At 40.2% G+C, this 27,207-nt stretch overlaps 1 protein-coding gene across 1 annotated transcript in view; it reads right to left on the reverse strand.

The window, feature by feature from the left end:
* Nucleotides 1-4,202: 4,202 nt before the first annotated feature.
* LOC128971993 (protein FAM169B-like) overlaps nucleotides 4,203-27,207 on the reverse strand; it is a 42,038-nt gene continuing 19,033 nt past the window's right edge. Inside the window, exons 4-9 of the mRNA XM_054387753.1 lie at nucleotides 22,441-22,526; nucleotides 19,449-19,623; nucleotides 11,854-12,036; nucleotides 9,357-9,485; nucleotides 5,404-5,480; nucleotides 4,203-4,427 (exon numbers count right to left, since the gene is read on the reverse strand). Of these exons, the coding sequence (XP_054243728.1) occupies nucleotides 4,203-4,427; nucleotides 5,404-5,480; nucleotides 9,357-9,485; nucleotides 11,854-12,036; nucleotides 19,449-19,623; nucleotides 22,441-22,526 (875 nt within the window). The remainder of the gene's footprint in view (nucleotides 4,428-5,403; nucleotides 5,481-9,356; nucleotides 9,486-11,853; nucleotides 12,037-19,448; nucleotides 19,624-22,440; nucleotides 22,527-27,207) is intronic.

Here is a 27,207-nt window from a genome sequence, read left to right on the forward strand (position 1 = left end):
CTGGGAAGCTATGAAATACAACATTGAAAAATCAAGCTCAGGCTTCCTGACAAGAGGGCAGGAGCATGAAGAGGCAATCTAGGTGCAGTGTGCCCTTTGTGCTACTCTATGGTTTCATATTGGCCTCACAAATGTTTGGAGAAAAAAAAAAAAAAAATCCATCCAGGGCCCACTGGAGAGAAACTCCACAGATGCAGTGAGACTGAATGGCAAACACAAGACAAGCTTTACCACATCCTCATCCTCTTTTCACTGAATTGGTAACCTTTCTGTGAAGAAGTCAGCTAACCAGTGAGCTTTCTGTGAAGAAGTCAGCCAACCTGGGATGTATTTCAAACCCGGGCACAATCCTGGAGCAGCCAGGAGATGACGACAACGTTCAGCTATGTAATGGTGCCATCTGGTGGTAATAGTAAAGATGACGCCGGATCAACATTTTCAGTAGTACGATGCGACCATTGTGGCCATTAAAGACAACACATTAGAACAGGTATCTATCAGTTCCTCCGCATTGTTTGAGTTTTACGGGTGGGGTTGGGTGTGTGCACGCACGTGTGTGTGTGTGTGTGTGTGTGTGTGTGTGTGTTCAACATTAAGATGTCCACAAGCACAAAAGAATCCTGTGATAATTTGCACCCACTGGTCACAGCAGCTAACCTGTAAAGATCAGTGTGATTTTAACTGCAACTGAGTCTCTGATGACGTTTGGGCTTCTTAGAGGAATGTGGACAACTGAAAATCTCTGAAAGGACAAGAGGAGTGAATCAAGGTCAGGAAAAATCTGCTTCACTGAGACAGATCCAAAAACCAGTGCTATTCATTGATGTCAGGATGGACCACAGGGTATTCATCTCCACACTGAAAGAATGTTGATTGTACCAGAGCCATAGCTCAGCATCAAACAGAAAAGCAAAACCCATCACAGGAGACTAGAACAAAATTAATTCAGACTAAAAAAATTTGGTGCACTTGTAAACACAAAACTTCAGAACAACTTGCCAATGAATGTGGAAGATTTCCCACTGCCCAACATCTGAAAAGCAAAACCGTCAAATCAAAACAATCTTTCTAAAAAATTAATTGTTTTAACCAAAACCAATGGCCTGTGATACAGCAACCACGCATGAAATTGTCTGGCTTACTTTACATGTGAAACATCATGACAGATTAATGTAATGAAGTTTCTTGCCTTAAAATCCGTATGTTTACTTGTCCTGAGAGCCATTCAAATATTTTCTTCAGCTGGCACACACCCAGATCACTGCTAGCACTAATGCTGATGTCTAACATCTTGCTGGTAGGCCTGACTTGAGTATCTGTGCTTATGAGAACAATAATAGCTACAGACTTCCTTTCAGCAGGTCAGCCACCTCACGCACACACACACTTACCTCCTCGTCTCCTGAGCAGAAACACCGTTCTGTTGAGCCACAGCCATCAGAGTATAGATTCAGAGATTAAATCCAAGGCTTTAAAAACTTGACTCAAAAAATTGGAACGCTCTTTCAAGCTTTTGCCAACTTCTCCAGCAGTCTGAAATCATCCTATCCTGCAGTAAATGCAGATTTCTTTTATATAAAAGATCTCCCACTGTGAGAAGAAAAGTCTGTGCTGTTGGGAGGGTGTTTTTTTCTACCATGTTCTATTAGGACAATGAAGATATGGATCTGTTCCTGCTTCAGACCCTCTCAGGATTCTCGTGATTTCATTTAAGAAGCACTTCAGACTGCCAAGAATGAGTTGCAAGTCCAAGCTTCAAAATTAATCACATACCTTAAAGTGCTAAATGAAAACAACAACAAACAATAAAAAGAAAATCCATCACTATTCAAACTAATGCTGTAAGCCAGCATTTCTGAACTAATATGGAGTGACTTTGTGTCTTCCTGCAACATGGAGCCCAGGAGTTTAATATTATTAAGTAAGACCTCAGAACTTCTGGCTCTGGTTCTTTACTGGATATTTACAATGGGCAAATGACCATATCCTCTTATTCTACTGTTTCTGCTCAGTGTGTTTCATGTGCCAGGCAAGGCAGATGAACTGAATGTAGAAAACCCCTAATTGTCACAAGTTTTGATTAGAAAGATGATGTGATCACTTTTTTTGATGAGCAGTACCAAGCCATCTGCCAATACCACCTCATCAAATGCACCATTGGCTTACTTCTAGAACATGCCCAGTTGCTATCATGAGCATTACCTAAAAATAATCAAAGATGACAATTCTTATAGAGAGGAAAGAGGCAACTTTTCTATGGGAACAGCAAGAAACATGACTGTTAATGCAGCCAGCGGATTGCTGGATAATAGAGAGTGAAAACAGAAACATAGTCTGAGAATATTGAAAAGTGTCCCCAGATATAGAATCAATTTAATCAAACTGAGTATCTGCCCATTCCACACAGTACCTATGACCCCTTTTTATTCTAATACAAAGTCATGCAGAGTTTCCTGAGACCGCCTTAGATAAAATTTTGCTGAAAGACTTAAATCAGATTAAATTTCTTAATAGTCTCCACTTGCTGGAACAACTCCAGTTTACCTTACCCTGACAATCACAATGTAGGCTGTTACGTGTATACTAGGCCTGAGGCCAGTTTGCTAGGCTGCTGCAACTCAGGAATCAGCTTTTGTGAGGAGAGATACAATCATTTTCAGTCATGCTTAGGAGCTGCTGGTATTGCAACTATTCATAAATATTGTTGGGTTTTTTTATTATTTAATCATATATTAAGTAGGAAAATAACAGGAGAACACACAATTTCTAGAAGTCTTTATAGCATGCCCTTTGTGACTTGATTAAACAACAACCTGAAGATAACTGATTATAAAGTTAGTCCTAAAGGCATTCTCTTTGAGACAAGAGAACCATAGCAACATGATTAAGGCTGGCACAAGATTCAGTGTTTGAATTCTCTTGGCAAACTCTTTTAAGTTCCAATTATAGCTTTTTTTATTATCATTTAAAAGAGATGCCTAGAAAGGTCTGATTTCGATGTGTGTCAGGCATATGGATTACTGAGCAGCTCAACAGGGGAGGAGTTACTTGGATACATGAGTAAATGCCATGTTAAATCACAACCTTAAACAAAACAAGGGTGACAGAGCTATGTGTGAGCCATTATGCCAAGCGGGGGGGAACATACGTCCCTACAGTGTACCTACAATGCCTACCCACAGAACTGTCTCCTGGGAAATGCTGGGTTCGTTTCTGGAAAGAAATAGCTACCTCTCCTTGTTCCAAGGTATCCACTTCAGAATTGCAGGCTGCTGGATCTGTTCAGGTTTATCAAGTCCCTCCTGCTGTTCACGGCTGAGCCTACCTCTTTGCAAAGTCTCCTCTGCCACTGGACTAAAGAGCTGACCCTACAGCGTTTCACCTGGTATCATTAATACAACATTACAGCTTTAAAAATTCCCCACTTAAAAAAAAAATAAAAATTCTAATACAGAACCAGCCTGTGTTGAAACAACAAAATTTCTTTACCAAACCATATAATGAGTAATCTAATTAAATATGTTATACATCCAAGGTGATTAAGTGCAAAACATTAGGAAAGAGCCTACAGAAAATAAATCATGGAATATGTAATCTACACAAAGTTCTACAGCCTGAATTTACGCACAGCACCATCACAGTGCCTGAATTTAAAGGCTGTTTAAAGCCTGTAGCTTGCTCACTCTTCTCTGTATCAAACTTCTGTGTTAATGGAGTTTATATGCCAGCCTATCCACCATAGGGTTTAAGGCAGATTTTTCTGCTAGAAAAACTCAAAGGAAAGTAACTCATGATCAATTGTTCTCTCTGAAAGGAAGGTTACAGCTGTCATTCCGATACCAACACGTGTCGCAGCATCTCTCTTCCATAATGCAGGATGTGGTTTCCATAGAAATATCTTCATACATCAGTATCTACACACTCTCCAATTATTCCCTTTTGGACATCTCATGCAATCCAATAAAATCTTTTCAGAGCAGGGAAATAACTAGGCTCAACTACAACTTAATTACTTGCTGAGAAGAAAAAGAAAAGGCCAATTAGGAAACAAAAACTTTATTTAAAACAAAACACAAAATGGAGAACATGAGTCTTGCAAAAATATTATATCTTACCTGAAGAAATGCCTCCAGTATTACAAATTATGAACAGTCACAATTTTTGAGAACACACTGAGATTTTGCCGATTTTTATAAGTACAGTTATGGTATCATTTTAACTTGTTTGGCAGCCTTGTCTCCCACTAAGCCCCCAGGGCCTGCTCTTTTTCTGAATCCTTTTCTGAATCGCTGAGTATTGCCTGCACCATGTTCTAAGTCCTCTTGATCAGGACATGGTGAGTTTAGAGTCTGTGCTGCTGCTGTGTTGTCTTTTTTTTCTGTAGCATCTCCTGCCACTTTCTCAACACCATGAATGCATTCAACATCCTGAAATAAGAAGCAAGACAGAGGGAACACCAAATTATACACAACCAACATAAACAGTGACTCGATCCCAACAGAAAATGCCTCTGTCAACCAAGGCCACCATAACCATGCAAGGCAAGAAACTGAGCTGCATTGTTTGTATAGAACAGCTTCATTCCCGCTGCCCCTTCTGAGTTCCCAGAAGTGTCAGCACAAAGAAAACCGGGAGTACATGGAGCCTTGATCTGGCTGGGTGGGCTCTGCAGCCATGACCACAGCACATAACGCAAGAGTGTGCACCACAGGGGCCAGTGCTGTCACAGCTTCCCCAGGAGACCTATGTCTGAAGAAAACAAACTGATTTAATTGTGTGGCAACCCAAATGTGCCAGGGAAACAACCCCTACAGCTCTTTGTTTTGCTTCCACTCCTCTCTCCTCTTTCTTTGTTACTTGAAAAATCTTCATTACTGTGATTTGTTTTCTCAGATACATGTATCCCCTAACTAGATTTAGGCTTCATTCAAACATCTTGGCCTGCAAAAAGCTAAGTGCAGTCAGATCTGCAGCTCAGTAGTGGGATGGAATAATTAGAACCATAGAGATCTTGGCTTAACCATTCTAAAGGTGTCACACTCAAGCCCCTGTGCAGGCACAGGAAAAGCCACAGTTCAGTTCAGAAAGCCACTGCATTGGTAAACCTTGGAATTCATTGTATGCCAGCTTGGTTACAGTTCCTTCATCTCAGTAAGGATCAAAGTAAAACATTTAGCAAAAACAATCCTGTAGTCTTTACCCTCTCAAACAACTATAGTTGTATAAATTAGCTACACAAACCAATTACATGTGTGTGTATAAATATTACCTTCATAAACCTGTGAGTAGTAAAATAAAATCACCTATAGCTGTCTTTGATGGTCTCATATTTAAACCTCACGATGACTAAAAAGGGAAAAGGCCACTAATTAAAGTGACAAAATAACAAATTAATCACTTTACCTTATTCACCTGGTCCACAGATGGTTCTCTGGGCTTACTGCTTTGAGCATTCTCCATCTGAGAGCCCTCTTCAGCCTCTGGAGAAATGGGGTGAATAATTTTGTCCCAGAAGAGATTAAATGGTAAAAAATGTTAGCAGACTTCCATGGCAATTTTAGGAAACACAGCAGAAAAAAGCTCTTGCCTCACTTTTGTCAATTAACCAAACCAGGGTGGCCAATGACACTACCACAAAAGACTAATATGAACAACTAAAATGCCTCTGGGTTGTTATTAGCCTGAGTGTTGTGATAAATCGATCATCTATTCATCTCTTACAGCCAGAAAACCTATACTGCTTCCTGCCTTTCAGAAACACAGATACTCTGATGAATTCAGGTAGAGGATTAGGAGCAATCATTTGAAATTGATTCTAATTCTTGGTCAGTCCACTTTTTCTTTTTTTTTTTCATTAGTTCATATTTCCATGCTTCATGATTATGACTAAACTACTTCAAAACAGCTCCATTTACTGTTTGGTCGATTTAGCACCTAGGACCAAATCAGTTAAGTTATTTCTGTTCCCAGAAGAGAAATGTTACTGTGCTCAAGTGACTAAGATTATTTGCTGTAAATAAATGTCTCCATTTTGCAAACAATGAGAATTAATTCAGAAATAATGATGGCAGCAATGTGTGACAACATGCTAGAGAGCTTGATTTTTATAACCCTGTGAATGCATGCAGGCAGAAACGTGTGTGCAACATCCAAAGAGCCTGATCTTTATAGCCCTAAGTATACATGCAGGAGAAGTGTGTGTGCATCTCTATGTCTATATATGAACATCAGCTGCAGCAAGCAGCACTGCAGTTTAGCTGTACGGCCACTAGATGCAGCCACATAACCTTGCAAAATTTAAAATTCTGACCTCAGGATTACAGACACCTTTTCTGGAATATTCATGATTGCAGAAATCTTAAACATTAATAGGATTAAATCCTGAATACTGGCCTCCTGAAAAAAATAAGTATAAGCAGAATTTTCAATTTTTCTTCTCAATTATTTTGCTCCAAAATATAGCATTGCAAATGTCAACAGGGATCTAAGAAATCAGAGCAGAGTAAGACTTGTCTGTTTTCATGGTGGTTGCCATAGATCAGACTGGGGCTGACAATATTGAATTACATTGTGTTTTGCTTTCTACATAACAGAGTAAGCAGGAATGAAGCACTATGTTTCCAAGTGACACCCTAAAGATAGAATCGTAGACTGGTTTGAGTTGGAAGGGACCTTTAAAAGGCTGTCTAGTCCAACCCCCTGCAGTGAGCAGGGGCATCTTCAAATACAACAGGCTGTTCAGACCCCCATCTGACCTGACCTTGAACGCTTCCAGGGAACCCTACCACCTCTCTAGGTAACCTGTGGCTGTGTTTTACTGCCCTCAGGGTAAAACATTTCTCCTTTTATCTAGTCTAAATCTCTCCTCTTTTAGTCTAAGACCATTGCTTCTTGTTTTATTGCAACAGGCCCTGCTAAAACCTGTCTCCATCTCTCTCACAGGCCCCCTTTAAGTACTGAAAGGCTGCAATAAGGTCTCCTGGAGCCTTCTCTTCTCCAGGATGAAGAATCACAACTCTGTCAGCCTGCCCTCACAGGCGAGTTGTTCCAGCCCTCTGATCTTTTTTGTGGCATTTTCTGGGCCCACTCCAACACATCTATGACATTCCTGTGCTGAGGACCCCAGAGCTGGACACAGCACTCTAGGTGAGGTGTCACCAGAGCAGAGGGGCAGAATCACTTTCCTCAACCTGCTGGTCATGCTGCTTTTGATACAGCCCAGGATACAGTTGGCCTTCTGGGCTTCAAACACATACTGCAGCTCATGTCCAATTTTTCATACACCAATATCCCTAGGTCCTTCATAGTAGAGCTACTCACAATGCTTTCACCCCTCAGCCTGCATTGATACCTGTGATTGACCCTCATGAGGTTCACATGGGTCCATTTCTCTCTAGTTTGCCCAGGTCCCTCCGGACAGCCATCTCATTCCTCAGGCACGGCCTGGTGTCATCTGCAAACTTGCAGAAGACCTAAATGACCATGTGTGTTGGAACATGTAAGTGTACAGCTCCAGTGGTTTCCATTCTGTGCCACATCCTCTTCCTCTCTGTGTCCCCACACCACAGCTCTGGAACACGAGTTTCTCTTTACACATACAGTAAGCAGCATGCTACATCAGACAATAGTGGATTCCTTCACTCAGAAAATGATTCTGCTTTATGAACTATTAAGAAATATCAAGAAACCCTGGAAAATTCTCTTATTTCCTCATCAGCTATCAGACAGAGCTATGCAGGAGTGATGCTGCCTTTAGCTCAAAGCAAAACCAGGAAAAAAACCCTAATTTTAGCAGGCACTATCTGTCCTGTGCTCTCCCTTGGTATTTCCCTGGGTACATGATACGCACAGCACTGGGATAACACAAGCACAAGAAGCACACGAGTAGATATCATTTGTAAAACAGATATACTAAAGGTATTACAAACTGTTTTAAATACTGAATTTATAGTGGATTTACTTTCCAGTGAAGATGGGTGGAAAAAAGCCTGTTCAGTACACTCAGTGTAAATGAAAGTGATGCCCAGTGTATTGCACACCAAAGTGGAGAAGGTAAGTTAAAAAGCTGGGGTTTATTATATATTTCAGTGCCCGACAAACTTGATTCTGCTCCCTTCCACTGCAATTCACAATTCATATAAATTGAAAAAACACACATACCCATTTCTGGCTGATACTTTCCTTCCTTCCTCTTTTAGTAGGTATCAGATACCTCATTTACATGAAAAAGAACTGGTCAAAGCAGTTCCCAGGCCTTACATATAGTTTTTAGTGACAGCCACTCTGGTGAAATTATATTTACCCACAATTTGGGTTGTCTTGGTTATTTTTGTAGAAGATGGCAAAAAGAAGAAAGAAAAAAATGAAGGCTCCTCCCCTCCAGAATCCACATTCTGTTTGCTGATCTGCTTATAGTTTTCTTCAATTGCCGTTAATAAGCTGAATTTAGCAAGACAGATTAAAGGAAAGAGCAACACACCAGTTTCTGTTGGTTTAAAGCACGGGGAAGATAAATATAATGGCATCAGAGGCACCCAGCCTAGGGCTAAATTCTGACTCAAGTCTCCTGCGGGGTGCTGCAGACAAGATGAAACACAGTGTCTCAACTGAAGGTCCCCAAGCCAATACAAAGCAGGACAGATGTGGGAAGGCATGTGAGCAATTTGCTCTGCAGCACTCCTTGCTGCTCTCCCAGTAAGAGAAAATGTGTCCCCTTCTTTAGGAACCCAGTGCTTATCACAGCTTGTGTCCACGCAGCAGAGGGGCCTGTCTGCATCTCCAGGCTAGATTACATCAGTAAGACCCCCACGTGAACTGCCAAAAGGTTTTCCTACTCTGTCACTACCTTTCATGAGTACATTCCCAGCAAGAAGGATTTACCCCATAGGAGAGTACTTTAAATCTTCCAAAAACCGTAATGAAAATGTTTGTGTTTTCATTTAAGCATTGGTAGCAAAATTGAAGGCAATTAAACACATTGCCGATTTGCCATACAAATTTCTTCTTTGTAACAATTTCAGAGAAATAAACCTCCCTCTATAACCCAAACACTGTTGTGCAACAGGAACTTCTGGGGCTAACTTCTGCCCTGCTGAAAGTGCACTGTAATGCGAGTTAGGGCCATTTTAAGCCAAGACTCTTTGTTCAGTATCTCTCAGATGTTCTCTAGTTCAATTTCATTACCTCATAATTTCTAAGCAGTGTCCTGTTTACTGGGAAGAAAGCCATGAACTGGACTGCAGACTCAGTAGTTTCTCCATGTGCAAATAAACCACCTATCTACTATCACCCTTGGGTTTATCCCTTATCTTTATATAACTAACATGGCCAAGTTCACACTGTTTATTTTAACTCACTTCCCAAAGGGGATGACTCCATCTGAATTTTTAACCAGATATTCATTCGCTGGCTCCAGTCTCCTGGTGCTTCCACCTCCCACAGTCGCTTCTGCTCCTCAGGATAAGTCTGCAAGAATTTCTGAAAAACTGAACAGGAGAAACCAAGGCATGAATGAACGCAAAACACAGTGGAAGGAGGAGTGTATTCTAGCCTGGAAGTTCTCTCAGACATACTTTCATTAGTTCCCTTGGAAGTCTTTTTATCTCTTTTCCCATTTTGCCCCCCCTCCTTTTTTAATTCTTTTTCTTTTTTCTTTTCTTTTAGCTGGGGCTTTTAGGAAAAGTCTGTGTGAAATGACCTAAACAGGAACAAGTGGATCCTGTCCATCTCTTTCAGTCTATATTACTTCCTTGTGGGCACAAATATACAGGACTTGAAATTACTTAGCCCTCATCTTCTGACACTGCATTACAGAACTATCTCCAGACACTAAGCAGGTTTTAGACTAACAGCAGTGCAGGTTTTTTCACCCTCCTACCCTGAAATGAAAGCTCTTTCAGTATTTTCCAGCTTTAACCATTAAGAATGCTACTCTAATTTCTAGTTACAAAAAAAACCTTTGTATCAGTTAGTTCTTGGGCAAATACTTCCCTCCATTTTACCACCTCTACCCTATACCCCATTGCTGGAGTTTCTTTCCCTCTTTCAGTGTGCAAAACCGGAAATAGGAAGAACTAAGAGAAGTAACAGGAGTACCTAGGTCAGACGTATGATTACCTACAGAAAACATATTCCCACAGATTATCACTGTCAGTACAGGCTGATCATTTGGATAAATGATCAAATTCAGCCTTGCTTACATTCTCAAACTGAAATCTGTCTTATTTAAAGGTTTCCTTAGGATGTCTCCAGAGCCAAGAGGAGGCATATATTTATAATTAACAGTTCAAAAAATTGAAGGAGCATTCTTGTATTTTCCTTAATCATCATTCTATCAGTTCCATCAGCTATACTAAGACACTGATATGTACACAAAAAAGTTATTTCCATGCTTCCTCTGTCTGTTGTAGCTCATCATAGTATTGAATGGAATGGGCAATTTATCTTCAACATTCAGGTGAGTTTAGCAGTGGGATGTCAAAACAAAACCCCTAATTTTGGTATGTAAACAGTTGCCTTACAGTAATGAGCAGATCACTGTCATTCATTTCATCCAAGGAAATCCAAAATCAATTATTTCAAGAAAAGCTACTTAAAGTAACAAACATACCAAATGAGAAATATCTGACAAATGTGGGTTTGCTTCCTTTTAAGCCCCTATAGCACATACTAACGAAAACCGCACATTTAGTACACAGATTTAGAGGAAAAGTTTGCTTCCTTTTGTCAAAGTATGCGATGGTGGTTGTAATGAAATTAAAAATAGGCAGTGACTTCACAATACTCAAAACTTAACTTGCAGTATTAGCATTTTATAAAAGTAGGACCCTGAAATCCTAATTGGAACATGTTACAAGTCAAATTTATTCACTCTAAACTCAACTGAGATGACAGCACAGTCTTGCAATGTACTCCTAGTGTTAACAGATAAACAATGCAGCTTTCTGATCCAGAGTATCTAAACCATTGATGCCTGCCATAGGGAAAATGGAAATTATCAAGAGAAGAGAAAGATTGTCGCCAATACTATTCCTTCCAGAATTTAGAAACAGCAGTACCTTAGAAACTCCAAGAGTACATTTGTATGTATTGGGGTACATCTGTATACATTCAATGGCACACACTGAACAAGAGAAAAAACAGAAAACAATCCAATTCTGCTGACACCTGTAGGAAAAAGTCTGTGAAGCCAAAAATCAATAGAAACATCTCCCAAGAAATGATAGTAAATATTGTCATGCAGAGAATAACTTTAGGTAAAAATGCTTTTATAAAGAGAACAGTTTTATAAATAATATGAGCACAGATATTTTCTGTAAATTTTACTAGCAAAACCAGAAATTCAGCCTGAATACAGAGAAGACAGATAACTACTTAGTGATCTTTTAGAAGTGCCAGATGCTCCGACAGTAAATAAAAAACAAGTGCCTGGACGACTGAGCAGAGCCTAGGTATTTGCCTTATCAAATATAATTTCTTACAAATGCAGTATCTACAAGAGCATTGTGTGCATGGTGTAGGTTTGACAACATCTTTTGAGTCTTTTTCCTCTCTGTCATAAAATGGTAAGGCACTGTCTAGGGCAATGACATAGTTCTATTTTTAAGAGAGAGCAAGACAAGAATGCAAAGTGTCAGGCAGTATGAGGTTTATGCTTCTCATTGTATTACATAAATATTGGCCTACCTTTCCATAGGATATTGCAAGAAAAGTAACTGCTTGCATGCTAACAATGGTCCAGTCCAGATGAGTGCACTGAACTCTTACACAGTTAAGAAAATTCTACCAAGACCATATTGAAATTCATACATTATGCATGACCCTTACCTAACATTTCCACATCAAATGATTTACCTTGATACATGGCAGCAGAAATAGGGCAGCTGATCCCCAAGGCATCCTCAGCCATGAAAGATTGGCAGAAATCATGCAGCATTTTCATCCCTAGGCCACCTCTTCTGTACTTTTTCCGGACAAATATAGTATCCAAAACTGGCAGCAAGTAACACTGACTGGTTGTGCCATCACAAAGGCTCCCTGAAAGCAGACAAGTGAAAAACAGATGAATTTGAAAACACAATTGGTACTGTTGCACTAACTGCTGTGTGATTCTAGCCACAAATACTGTCCTGATATCTTTCCCCAGACTATGAGGATGACCTCAACTGAGACAGTAAAACACCTTGCAGGAGGATGATTTGTGCAATTAAACTGAGAAGATATCCATAATGTCACTTCCAGGACTCATCATGGTATTGTCCAGACTCCAACTCTTCATAAACAGGCCACCCAGGTACACAGGCAACCTACACAGACAAGTTCACTAGAAGATGTAACTGGGCTACAGCCAACGAGGCATAAATATTCTGAATTTAATCTCAGTATATTCCTTTAGCTTTTGGCTATTCTGGTAAATCATCCCACAAACTCCTTTTATGAAATCCACTGAACTATACAATGTAGTATGACCTAAAAGCTCAGAAGATCCAAACTGTCAGATGTAGCCAGATGGTGGGGAAGGCTTTCCAATAACATTCAGGCTAGCAATTTAATGACCACAGGGAGAGAAGAGAAGCTTTCTTGGCCTCTGCATACCTTGCTGTTATGCCTTTTCAAATGGTATGATAATAGTCTTAAGTAAGACTTGACTGGCCCCATCATTTATACCTCCTTTTGACTTCTACTGTTTAGAAAGTTATACAACCCTTGTACTTGCGTATTCAGTCTTTGATCTCCTAGTTCAGTAAATTCTGTAGAGAATTGTATAAATTAATATTTCTCTTTCAGTTATCTGCCAACACATATCCAGGAGTGATCTTCAAACCTTTATTGGTAAAAGAATTATAGAAAGTGTTTGGGTTGCTGCACCTGAAACTGAAAACAGATCCTTAACTGCTCATGCTCACAGTGCTCTAGAACAGAAGAAAGGAAGTCCAGCACTTGCCTCCTTCAGAAATCAGAGCAGAAGCTGGGCAGCCCCAGCAACTCAGCACATAACAGGAAAGCAAATGACCACCGAAAGAGGAAAAACTGTATCTGAGAAAGCACCAAGTAGAATCCAAGTGACAGCTAAACTCATGGCAGCAGCTTAGGTTCAACCTTACACTGCAGCACACAAAAGTCACACCTCTGCAGGAAGATGAGCATAGACGTTAATTAAGGCATTTTGGTATAAAGCCATAAACTACTGAGTGGTGCATTTTAAGGAAGTACTGTAAGAGCTCCTTTGTAAGTGGCTCAGTTTCTCCCGAGTGGTAATTTATCACATTGGTAACGTGACTCTAATCCATTGCTTGAACTACTACTGTCAATGTTAAACTCAGGTTTTCACTCAAGGATGGTCTTTGCTAGTAAACACATTCAGTCACTTGAAATTACGGGGACATGACATAATGCTCAACATGTGGACAAAATACAGACTCAAGTATAAACCTCCAAACTATTAAACCTCAGTTCTCAGTGAGAACTGTCAAAACAAAATTAGAACCAATGGATTAATTTTGCAATCGGGTATGGTAAACTTAAACTGGAATTAAGGAAAAGTTGATTAAGAACAGATACTTGGGGTCCAAAGATGTCCTAAACAACTTAGGGTCCTGTGGCAGAAGGTACGTTAGCAATTCACTGTACAACTTCCATTCAGTGCAGAATACCTTGAAAACAGAACCTCAGACTATTTGACAGTACAAGCATTCAGCCCTGAAATGAATGACCAACATCAGTTCACCAACTTCCTACATATAGGAGAAGGTCACCACGGAAACATCTTACTGATATATTTTCATTTCTAGAAAATAATTATTTTAGCAGCATATGCTGTTTCTGTCTAGGTATATGAATGTTTAAACAGAAATGGATATGCAGGCCTTTATAAAAGAAAAAGATTACATTTTCTTACTTTGTTGCTTAAATCCCATCGAGACCTTCTCACTTTTCCGCCTTACCACTTACTATTCAGTCCAGTTTTCAGTGTCTTGAGACATGAAACTTCCATCACTTCACTTAGACCTATTTCCGAGTTTCACAGATCTCCCACTAAATGGCTCTTCCTCAATTTCAGTGTAAGACTTTTACTTAATAGGTTAATTTTTTCTTTATCACATCCTTGCCACTATCCTAAACTGAGGGCTACTTCTGTTCCTTGAGTTAGTGTCCAGTACATTCTGTGGATAGTTGCCAGGCCTGACTTTAATTACTCTTTTTTCTAGGATGCCAATTCAGCAAAGTGTACATGACTAGACCCTTATTTGTCAACGCTGGAGCTCTACATTTAGCAAAAATCCATATCACACATACTCAGCCATACAACAAGAGTATGTAGCTATGTAACCAATCCATTCAGATCCAGGCTCGGTCTGCTCCTGCTTAATCAGAGCACATGCTTAACTTCAAACACATGTTCAAGCACGTTGTTAGAACAGGATAGGTTTGTGGTGGTGTTTATAACCTTTTGATATTTGTAACACATGATATGTAGTTACTTTCTTTTAAGGAGCCAAAAAAATGAGTATATCCCCAGTCCCAGTGTAGGCTGCCAGCCCAAAAGAGATGTTGGATTCCAGCAGTGTTGCGCCATACACTTTAAGAAAGGGACAAAGCTTTAAGGATTTCTGCATGCTGCAAGTGTCCTTGTAAGTTTATTATTACCTCATATAGTCTGTCACCTATAAATCCTGATGAGACTGCTGCGCAGCAATCCCAGGAGCTGAGTGATTTATGTTTGCACTCCTAATTTTGCGTTGAGAAGACAACAAAAGCTTGTAATGTCTAAAGGCACTGTAAATAAAAAAAAGCATGAAACCATTCTTCACCTTATCCCTGGGAAACATATTAGAGGAGTCATAGCCTATGGCCATTTGAAATAAATAAAATAAACAAACAAACCTTTGAAACAAAGGCCATTTTGCCTCTGGTTCCCATCCAATAGCAAAGAAGTTACCATAAGCTAATGGTGGCCCAGAACTGACCACTCGTCTCTCACACATTTGGTTCAGAGGTTTGGTTCATTGTTGAAACCCACAAACAGATGAGTTTGAGGTGAGGGAGGAGACAGGGGAAATAAGGGCATTGGCAATGGAGATGGAAGTACTCATACAGTCTGCCCTTTGAAAGCCTTTGATCTGTTTGGTTAGGTCATGAGTGCCAAATGACCAACTTATGAGCCAGCAAAATGGTAAACAGATATTACAAGGGCAGGAAAGCAGACAGTCATTAGCATTCCCAAAGAGCCACAAACCATTAAAAAACAACAATCCAGTCCCCACATCCAACACACCCAAACAAAACAAGGTTGTGCATACTGACTATTTCCCTGCTGAACAAGGTGGCTTGGCACACACATGTTTGGACAGGCCTTAAGCAGGCTGAGTGCTTATGTAAAGGGTGGGGAATATTTCTGCTGAATAGATCCCAAGGTCAACCCATTGTGTGAGTTTGTATGTGAGAAGGGGAACAAAGGTTCTGGCTTCAATAAAATGTAATGAATTCATGTCTCGACTGGTATGTAGTCATTTAATTTTTATTATAGCCAGAACCTTCAGTCTGCCTCAGAAATGCACATTAAAAACATTATTGCTAGAAAACAGAGACAAAAGCAATTACCCAACAAGATTTCAGCTAATTTTCTTTCAGGTTAGCTTCAATTTGGATTTAATTTTTTTTTCTCAAATAAATGTACGTAATCGGTGAAAAATAAAATCCTATTACATTTTAGTGATTATTTGCAGAGAATACCACCAGGCCTACTAAGGTATTAAAAGCAATTTGCAAAGGCTGGTATTAAGAAAGGCGTGAAATGAATTACAGCTTGGACAGCCACTTCCAAACACCACCTCTAAGGCTTTGGGGCAGCAGAAAGCAGAGACTGGGCCAGGGTTGCTTTGCTGCCTACTTTGTATCAGCATTGAAGGTTTGCAGTCAAATCATGTTGTGGAGCACCTCTGAAGAGTAAATGAGAAGCCAACAATGCATTTACTCCTGGTTCAACTGCATGTTTTACAGCCTACAATTTTGTTAAGGCTGGTTTGACGCACAGCACAAAGACCACCACTTCTGTCCAAGTTTTCACTACTACAGATTGACAAAAAGGGCACAACAAGCTTGGGAACGGACAAGCCTTGCCAATCTGACTCTTGCTTTTTGTACAGCAAGTGGGCAGCTCCTCTGTTCTAGAAATTGTAACAGAACACAAACCGTAGGATAGTAAATGTTATGAAGCTGTATATAAAAGAGGGGGCTTGATTTGTTTTATTCTTGAAGGAATTAAGACACTCTTGGCTCATAGCACCCTCCAACTTCTTTACTGATTTATTTGCATTTTGAATCTTTTGCATTCTCCTGACATTTATGTGCAGGTGCTACAAGTCCACTTCCAGTAATTACTAGTCCTCAGTAAATAAAAAAAGAAAAACTTTCAGGAAATTACATGGTCTCATTGTATTAAAAACAGTGTCAGTAACTGTGGTCATCAATCCTACATCACAACACGAAAGACCTTCTTTTGAGGTTTTCACATAGATTTAGAGCACACCAAGAAAAAAAAATCTGAAAGAAACTCTTAAAAGAATATAAACTATATATCAAACCTGAAGTATCTATACGACTGGTTTCTGCAAAATATTTCATTTTCAGGTTGCTGTCTGCAAAGAAAGGCACAGGGAAGGTCACTTCCTGTGGTACCTTCAAGTAGCTACATTCAGTGAGGTCTAACTCCTCAGCTATCTAATATGAAAGCTGCTGACATAGATAAAATTGGAGACATTTATCTTGGCATGTGACAAAGTGTCTCATCAGCCTCATTAGTGCCTTAGTACATCTCATCAATCTTTATTATACCCAGTGGTAAATGCTGCATGCCTATCATTGGACAGGAACAGGCACATACCAGAGAGGCTAGGTTGGTGATCTGTGTAGTCATGAATAAATTTTTGGTTTAATAAAGGTGTCTAATGCTCATGAAAAGTGATAGCCTTGAAGAAGAGTCTTCTGTTTATCTACACAACAGGTGCAGGATGGCCAGTGTCACTAGCTGCCAAATTGTCTTGACAGCTTGACTTGCAGTTACTGCATCTTCAAGCAAAGCAGGAGCACAAGCCTATCTGTCCTTTAACTAAAAAATCAGAAGAGATCCAGTTCAGAATGTTCACAAGATAGATGTGTGGAACTGGACCAGAATTACAAACTTTACTTTGTACAGGCCACCTAGGAACTGGCAAATGGAAATGACTTTACAATATTGCCAAGATAGTTAATTGGAATCACTGAAGTCCACTGAAAATCGAGTTTGCGTAACAGCATGCTAAATCTGTAGCAAAGCTACAACAGGCTCTCTCTGCCTTGGTCACCATCCCTATGATTCACCCAGATGACTTATGTTTGAAATAGCCACGCTCCACAGAGCAGTTCTGGATTATTTGGCTCCACTGAAGCACGTTTATTGTCATACTGCAGATAATGGAAAATTCACAGATGAGAGTCTCAATTACCTAGTGAAAATAAATCTATAAAGAATGGCCAGGTAATTGCAGAGCATGGAAAAAGACAGTCAGAATCCCATAGTAGGCACAGAGGAAAAGAATTTCTTCCTAGGACCGGAAGCTGTAACAGCACAATATAAAGTCCTGTACTTAAAGCTGCCCCTACTAAATATTCTGATCAGGAAAGTAAGAGGAAAAAAACTTACATTATGATAAAAAATAAGTTTTAAAAAATATCTAGAACAACCATGTGAAATACAACTTCTAAGAGATTTATCTCATTCTGTTTGAGGTCTAATAAATCCATGGCTCTTCTAGAACATAGAGAGAACCAGAGCACGACTGATATGAAATGGAAATCACAGAACTTCAGAAAGAGGAATTATTTTCTAAACACATACAGAAAATATCAAAAGGAGGCAAAAACATCAGTTTCAAGCTTCCCGAAAAGGTTCTGGCAAAGGACTGCAGTTATTTGTGACCCATGCCCAGAAAACAAAACCACTGGCAAGAAAAGACAGATGCTGACAGAGCTGGACTTGAAGAATTTCTGTTTTATGTGGACCTGGTTTAAACCAAATTTGACTCTCAGCTTACTCAGGAACAGTTTCAACTTGGCTAATTCTCCACCTATAACAGACTACTGTGCAAATTTATTTTACTGAAGCACGAATCATTAGAGCCCATGTAAATGTTTCTTTCCAAAAACTTTGCTCAGAAATATTTATGGACTTAAAGGAAAATGTACTATGGCAATTGAAGTGTTTGCCAGTTACAGCACATGTTCACCAGCACGTGCATAGACATATACAAGATTCCTTTATCATAGGCGGAGACTTAATAGTTGAGTAGCACTGTACCAGTACAGTGGTGTACAAGCTACACCCCAGCATGAAAAAGGATTTGCACATACCAAGGCAGCAAAAGAGCAGAATATTATTGGTACTGGTCTTTGAGACCCTATCAGAGAAGGCATCATCAGACTGTTCCCTGGAATCCAAAGCAATCTGTATCTGTACAGTTCCCAACATATTTCTTCATCTGTCCTTCATCCACCTTTTTTGGACAAGTGACAGCTGATGGATGACTTGAACAAAGCATTTATCTCCAAAGATACAACCTTCTCTACATTTAAGTTGCTGGAATCAAGATGTGTGATGGTTTGAAACTGTCTCTTTAATTTTTCTTTGCAATGTTGAAGCAGAGAAAGTGAAAGATTGTAAATAAGTCACTATTGGGTGTAGGAAACCAAACATACACAAATCTTAAACACAGATGCTATATGGGTTATGTACTCAACTGCATCCCCGGAGGTATTCTAAGGAAGCCTTTTCCCCTCTAGACCGGTTAATAGCAATGTACCTGCACTAATACAAACTTGTACCAGTGCAGATATTCCTAAAGAATCAAATACATTTTGTTTCTTCTCTATGTTATGTTAATCAATTAATTATCATCCTTTAAACGAGTAGTGCCACAAGTGGACAAAGCACGTCAGGACTGACCTAGTTCATACATCTTCCTCTACACAACACAGCCACTGCTCTTCACTCATTCAAGGATATCATCACTTCTCACCACCAGCCTCTCCTGATAAAGTGTTTTTTTCACTGTGATCTGCTCTCCTTTTTTCAGGAGATGCAGCCTTCCATTCTGTGGGTAGGCCCCACATTCTTTGTTCCTAGATGTATGTCCTTCCCCTTGACTGCACTGAAACATACTTTATTGGAACAAGCCAGTACCTCAGATCACTCAGTGTAACCAAGAATAGAGTTTGGAGCCATCGTGTTTAAATGAAAATAATATGGATGACTTCCAGATTCTGGGAAGGTCTGTTCCCCAGATTCATTCTGAGACAGCCTTGATATAAAAATGTAAATGAGAGACAGAATTATTTATACTGAAAGATAAACAAAAGGATTACATTTCTAGCTATTAGGAACCAATGGAAACGCATCTCTAAAATGACCTTACCTTTCCTCTTGACCGAGTAAAAGGCGACAGCTTCGCCATTTCTCCAGAGTATCTTGGCACACTCAGTGGCAGAGTGAGGTAGAAAGAACGCATCATTAGCTGAACTCCCTTCCAGCATTCCAAAAATAATGTAGTTCAGGACAAAGAGAACAACCCTTTCTTCAAATGTCTGGACCTTAGAGAACAAACAAAAACAGACCAAATAAAAATGAAGCAGAGAACAGTATTTTGTGTTTCATAAAAGGCTTCAAAATTAAAAAGGGTTGGGAAGGAAGAGGTCAGAAAACAAGTACATTTAATTGGGGGAAAACACCTCATGAATTAGTTCAAATATAGTAACGAAACCAGGTTTTCCCAGTATTCCACCCTGTAACCAGAAGGCATAGAATAACTTAGAAACAATTTATAAAGCTTGATATATCTCCTGTTGTCACACAGAAATTCTAAAGCAGCAGGAATTATCTTGATTGCAGTCACAACCAACTGGTCACAGGTTTGCAAACAGGATCAAGGCAATCTAATCCTACCCAGAAGTGAAATAAAGAGACGATTCACTATGTTATGCTGGTTATCTCTCCCCTGCTACCTCTCTCTTCAGGGCCAAGACCCCACCAAGACACTATAAAAACAAAGAATAAATACAGCCTGTCCCGAGCCCCTCACAACCTAGGTGTAAGACAACAAATTAATTTTTGTGCTGTGCTTCTTTACTAGAGGACCAACAAGACAGGATGATAGAGGAATATAAAGGAATAAGACTATATTAGTTATCAAGATGAAAAGTGGTACCAACAAGGTATAATACAAATGCTGAAAAAGAAAATGAGAGTTTCCACACACAATGACAACTTACCACCTAGCAATGAGTTAGAAAGGGCAAGTTTCGTATTTTCAGATACTTTTTTTATTCCCTGTTGACACAGGAAATGCTTGAAACCCTGTGTTTCTGCTCTAAATTCTTGTATTTGTACCTCAAAATCCCTCCAGTTCAATTATTCACAAAAAGTCTAGTCAATTCAGTGACTAATTAAATTCTATGCATGGCAGATATTCAGGGAAAATAAAGGAACTGAATAATTATGGACCAAAGGGGACACAGAACAGAGGGTTGGGTAGGAAACAGAACTGACTTAAGGACCTCATGGCAACAGAAAGCTCACATGCAGTAGGCATCTGATTTCCTAGTTGAAAACAGATTACAGGCTACCTAGATCCCTCAGATTATGAAAAAGTACTTGTATCCTAGTAAAATAATTTTTCTGGGAAAAGAATTACAGATTTATAAACAGATTGTCTTGGGGGGCAATCACTGCACACCTGAAGGATGGCCAAGGAATCAGGCCCAGCCAACATGGATTTAGGAAGGGCAGGTCCTGCCTCACCAACCTGATCTCCTTCTATGATCAGGTGACAGCCTGGTGGACGTGGGAAAGGCTGTGGATGTAGTCTACCTGGACTTCAGCAAGGCCTTTGACACTGTCCCCCACAGCAAACTCCTGGCCAAGCTGGCAGCCTGTGGCTTGGACAGCAGCACTCTGCATTGGGTTAGGAACTGGCAGGAGGGCCGAGCCCAGAGAGTGGTGGTGAATGGTGCCACATCCAGCTGGCAGCCTGTCACTAGTGCTGTCCCCCAGGGATCAGTGCTGGGCCCCATCCTGTTCAATATCTTTATTGATGATCTGGATGAGGGGATTGAGTCCATCATCAGTAAATTTGCAGATGACACCAAGCTGGGAGCAGGTGTTGATCTGTTAGAAGGTAGAAGGGCTCTGCAGAGGGACCTTGACAGGCTGGACAGATGGGCTGGACAGATTATAGCATTCAACAAATCCAAGTGCTGGGTGCTCCATTTTGGCCACAAGAATCCCATGCAGAGCTACAGGCTGGGGTCAGAGTAGCTGGAGAGCAGCCAGGCAGAAAGGGACCTGGGGGTACTGGTTGACAGCCACCTGAACATGAGCCAGCAGTGTGCCCAGGTGGCCAAGAGAGCCAATGGCATCCTGGCCTGCATCAGGAATAGTGTGGCCAGCAGGAGCAGGGAGGTCATTGTACCCCTGTACACAGCACTGGTTAGGCCACACCTTGAGTACTGTGTCCAGTTCTGGGCCCCTCAGTTTAGGAAAGATGTTGAATTGCTGGAGCATGTCCAGAGAAGGGCAACGAGGCTGGGGAGAGGCCTTGAGCACAAGCCCTATGAGGAGAGGCTGAGGGAGCTGGGACTGTTTAGCCTGGAGAAGAGGAGGCTCAGGGGAGACCTCATTGCTGTCTACAACTACCTGAAGGGAGGTTGTAGCCAGGAAGGGGTTGGTCTCTTCTCCCAGGCAACCAGCACCAGAACAAGAGGACACAGTCTCAAGCTGCACCAGGGGAGGTTTAGGCTGGAGGTGAGGAGAAAGTTCTTCACAGAGAGAGTGGTTGGCCATTGGAATGTGCTGCCCAGGGAGGTGGTGGAGTCACCATCCCTGGAGGTGTTCAAGAGGGGACTGGACGTGGCACTTGGTGCCATGGTTTAGATAGTTATGAGGTTTAGGGTGACAGGTTGGACTCGATGATCTTTGAGGTCTCTTCCAGCCTTCTTGATTCTATGATTCTATGATTCTATATTAATTTCATGAAATAAACAGAATATCACATCTAGTTAGATGAGACACTGTTCCAAAGGGTGCTAACACCTCCCATCAGACAATTAAGTAACATTAATGTGAGGAGTTAATGCAAACGCAGTAATTCCTTTAGTAGGCAGTAAGGGGAAACTAAAAACAAAGCAAAATAAATTTCACAGGTGAATCAAATTGCACACAGAAAATTGTTTAGAGAGGGTTAATGTGCATGTCATTGTGCAATGGGAGATATGTGAAGTACTTGGCAAGCCACATAGGCTAGAACCCCCAGGTTATAAAGCGCGAGCTATAAGAGACCAGAGACAATTACACATGATTGTTCTAGCTGGGAAGTTCCAGGTTAAGGTAAGTGTTTAAAATAGCATCCTTACCGAAACCAGCCCATCTCTAGACAGATCAGCTGTCTTTACAACATCTTCAACAGGCCACCAACGCTGGTTCAGATAAACGGCCAAAACTACAAAAAGACAGCGGAACACATTACCTGCAAATAAACACAAACTTGGTTCCCAACCTTTCTACAAGCAGCCTCAGATCTACTTCTGCCTCCATCTGACTCCAGTTTGTTCTACTGTGAGACAGTAGAACAACAATTGTATTACCATTTCACCTCTGTGTCCCTTGATCCTCATTTTCAGTACCACAGGCGGCATCAAGTGAAAGTAATTTTGCTCCGCAATTGGTGTGACAACCTGGGTGTGACAGCCTGGGTGTCATATGAATGAAGCACTTCCTACATAACATCTGTCCAGTAGCACAGTAAGTTTCAGTGGCATCTGGACAGAGAGTGGTACAGGCTTTCCCTTGTCCACATGCACACATGCCTGTATTTCCACCCATGCAAATCAAACACAAAAGTTTTCCTATCTGCTTTATGAAATCACTTTTCAACTGCCTTTGTGATTGAATTTCTATATATCTGTACCTTTATAGAGTACAGACTCACAAATCTCTGCATGGACAGATATTGACAGAAGTTCAAATGCACACAGAGAGGTTTCTATCAACAAAGGACAGATACACACCCACAAAAGTAAGATATACTTTGCCCTGAAGCAAAAATGTTTGATAAGCCTACACGTAAGTCAAGTCCTTGTGTAGGTGCTATGCAAAACTTGCACCCCACTTCTTCCCATCCTTCCTGATTTTTTTACGTATGCAGAAACAAGTATTTAAGCCCTGCTCCTACATGTTCATCTACAGAATTCATTGCTTGCCATTAGATTTACAAGGGAAATTTCAAAGGCTATAGAACAGATTTTAAGGTCTTATATCATGTTTTTGAATAAACACAGAAATTTGATCATTTATGACCACCAATGCATCAAATAGCAAAATATTCCAGTAAAAAGAACTTTTATTGTCTGTACAGTGGTGACATCCACCTAAAGTACATGGCCACAGTTTCAGGATTGCCTAAGAACACCAGTGACTTTACTATCTTCAAATAGGGCAGCTAGTATCCCCATTTTTAGACAAAAAGAGAAGTGTGCTGCAAAGAACAGCAGACATTCATGACTCTTAATTCTATGAGAGTGCACAGTCTACTGGTTTTCTAAGCCACCCAACTAGGGACAAATCTAAGTTAAAAACCATCTATGAGTTAGAGACAAACTCACACACAAGGAAGTGAAATGGCTTTAACAGGATTCATCATTTACCTGCTTTAGCCTCAGGTTATATAAATGACACTGGTATGCACAGTTTATGCATAGGATAGTTTCGCTTTTTGCTCCAGCCTCAACCAGCTCCCACTGGCTTTAAGGCTGGAGATTCTGCTTAGCTAACTTATACTTCAAATAAATTATTAAAGCATGTACCAAAAAGCTTTGTATACTAGGTTAACAACAAAGAAAGTATTGCACGCAAGGGCAGATGCCTGTTTATAGCACCAGATTCAATTAATTAAATGTTATGCACTTACTTGCATGACATTTTCATAATTTCTGTGATGGATTCCATTTTTTCCCTCAGTCCCTTCACCCTCTGCTTTCAAACAAGCAGTGGCTGCTCTGTTACACATCCATGAAACACACAGTGACAAAGGGAGCCGAGTCAGACACTAACAGGGTATAATGGGCTGACTTTAACAGGAGCTGCAGAGAGGTTTAGCACATAGATCAGACACACATAACACCCTTAGTAAAGGTCAGAGAAGTTTTTTTAAACTTTGAGGAAAATAGGAAGATGCACAACCATCTTCTAAGGAGCTACTTTATAGAACGTTTACTGTGCTATTCAATAATTTAAATGTGTGGAAGGGAACACTAGTTGACATAGCAACAGTCACATCACATTACTTGAGCAACCTTATCTATATGGATGCCTTCCTTGAGGCAAAAACATTCCTCCAGATTTCACACAAACATATGTACTTTGCTTTGTGTTATAATTTTTCAAGTCAACATCTGGTCTGCAGTTAAATCCATCCATGCTTCCCCATATTCTCATTTTCGTTCTATAATCAACTTTGAGGAACACTTTTTCAAATGCAATCGTATTTGGTAAGACCACATGTTCCTTCACTCTCCGTACCCAGTCTTGTTCCTTCCAAGACTTTCAGTTTTGTTCATTTCATAAGAGATCAACTTATAGCCAACAGTAAGTTACACACACCACCTAAACCCTGTGAATCGTGATGTAGATGATTACAACGATCGTAGGACTGCAAGACTTGATGTGCTTGATCTTGCAATTGCACACCTGTGTGCAATGCATCAAGTCCAATACATTTCAGATCACAATTAATGGTGTTCATCCATGCTCAGCTGAGTGGCTTGCCCTGGAAGCTCTAGCTTGCTAAACCTCAGCACTTTGATTGATTGAAGTCAGGCAAACATTCAGAGTGCTGCAAGAAGTTGAGAGGCTGTGAAGCACACGATTCTATACCACTATGGATATTTGGAATGCAGCACCAAGAAACACCAAGTTGAATTAGGCACTAAGCATAATGCAATTATGATTACGAAATGTCTCCTTTTGCTAGGCAAACATGGATCCCTTCCCAGCACAGGTCTGGTTTATATTTGTATTTTCTAGGCTGTGCTGGCCAAATGTTCCCACACTGGTGTGCAACTATTTGAATGAAATGTGCACATCATGACTCTACACATAAAGAAACAACAACAAAAATCCCAACAAGCAAACCAGCATTAAGCTTGGTACTTCATTTTCCCCAGCCTTTGTCTGAATCGCTGGAATGGCATCCCTCAGTCACAAGCTAAAGGCAATACTATATATGAGAGAGGCCAGTTAAGTTCGTTCAATAAATATAGAATGTACTAGGTTCTTTACCTTAGAAAAAATCACCTTTACTTTAATTGTAGCAGTATTTCAGATGGATGGCACACTTAGAGAGCCTACTTTTGCCAGATTTCCAACTTGGAAAATGGTAAATTACTCCAACAAGCAGTTCCGTGTAACAGAGCAGGCTCAGAGATCCTACACTGAACTGCGTTCTGCAGCACTGGGCATACCCTGAAGAGTTGTGTTCCCCACATTCCTGTCTTTAAGATGGAATAGGAGCATTTCTCCCTCCTAACAGTCTTATCAAAATAAATACATTAAAGCTGTGGAGGCATGCAGATGCTGCAGCAATGGCAGCCATTCAGGTATCTAAGACAGATATCTTTCCTGCAGCCAATTACACTTTCTTCTACAATTCGAGTTTTACTCAGTGATTTGTAGCAAATGTCTTGTGATAAATGTTCCATGGTATCTAACAGTTATTGTAAATTGTTATATACAGCACACAGAAACCGGCACAATAAGGTATGTTTATTTAGTGTTATAAAGACGTTAATCACCCATGCTATGCTCTGTAAGCCTTTACAACACAATTTACATGCTCGTAAAAATATCTGTACAGATATACTAACAGAACAGAATACTCAGCCCATCAAAAATAAATTAAAAATGCACCCAACCAAGACCAAGTTCTAAGGAAAAGCTACCATATCCATTTTCTCTTTGAAATATGCAGGTCATTTCAAACTACAAGCTACACATTACTTCTGGACAGCCCATCTGATCAAGATTAGATATAAATCTCAGTGCTGGAATCAACCCCTTTAACCTATATTAAATACTAATGAAATATCATCAAACTTTAAAGCCTTTCACAGGCAAACTTGTAGCTAAGATGCTAAATTAAGTATTTTTCCAGAGTCTGTATTATCAGAATTTCAAACAAAAATTAACAGATAGACAGTATTTTCTTTAGGAATTGAGGGGAAAATAAATACATTACAGTGGGTATTATTTCATAAGTATTACATACATCATTTTATCTATGTAACACTTGACCATTACAGATGTAAACAGAAATGAGGCTGAAAGGGGAAATCCCATCACATGTGAGCAGAAGACATAAAAGATATACAGAGCTTTCTCACTGAGATTAAGGTACTGCTCAGGTGTGTGGTTAACTCCAGCAACTGACAAGGCTTTGTACAGACTTCATTTTAGGGGGTAAGGGATGCCTGGGAGCCACCAGGAGCAAAAGTGGAAATGTTGGACCACATCTGAAGGAACTAATCATGTCAGGGATAGAACTGGAAAAGAGAAACATTCACAATTTGTAGCCTGGTGTTGAAAACTAAAAGCCCATTAGAGGCTGGAGCACATCAATGTGCTTCTGGACCGCTCCTAATTTCATTTCAGCCCAAAGTAATCCAGTTCATCCACTCTGAGACCACTCTTTGACATGAACTGAAGCATGGGACATGGGGATAACCAGAAAATTTACTCCTAAGAGGACCCCTGGTGTGAAGTAAAACTAAAATGCAGACGTCCCTGGCAGCACATGAGTAAAGGAAGACATCAGCTACAGCAGGATTATTTGCCTCTCCTGTCTGCATGAAACTCATGTTCATAAGAAAAGTTTTTTCCTCAAGAGAGGAAAAAAAAATCATGCAACCCATTCAGTGTTTTAACTTTCTGTCCATCTCCTTCAGTGACTAAGTTAATAAATATTTTTTTTCTGTGAAGTAACTGGTTTTGAAACAATTCCATCTGTTCACTAGTCACAACAAAAGGTCATACAGGTAAGCAAATCCAGACAGACTCACCACATTAAGACAGTCTACTGCTTTAAAAGTCAATTCCCAATCTCTTGAACTGTGGGAAAAATATTTGGA

The sequence above is a fragment of the Indicator indicator genome, chromosome 16, assembly GCF_027791375.1.
Source record: "Indicator indicator isolate 239-I01 chromosome 16, UM_Iind_1.1, whole genome shotgun sequence".
Classification (NCBI taxonomy): domain Eukaryota; kingdom Metazoa; phylum Chordata; class Aves; order Piciformes; family Indicatoridae; genus Indicator; species Indicator indicator.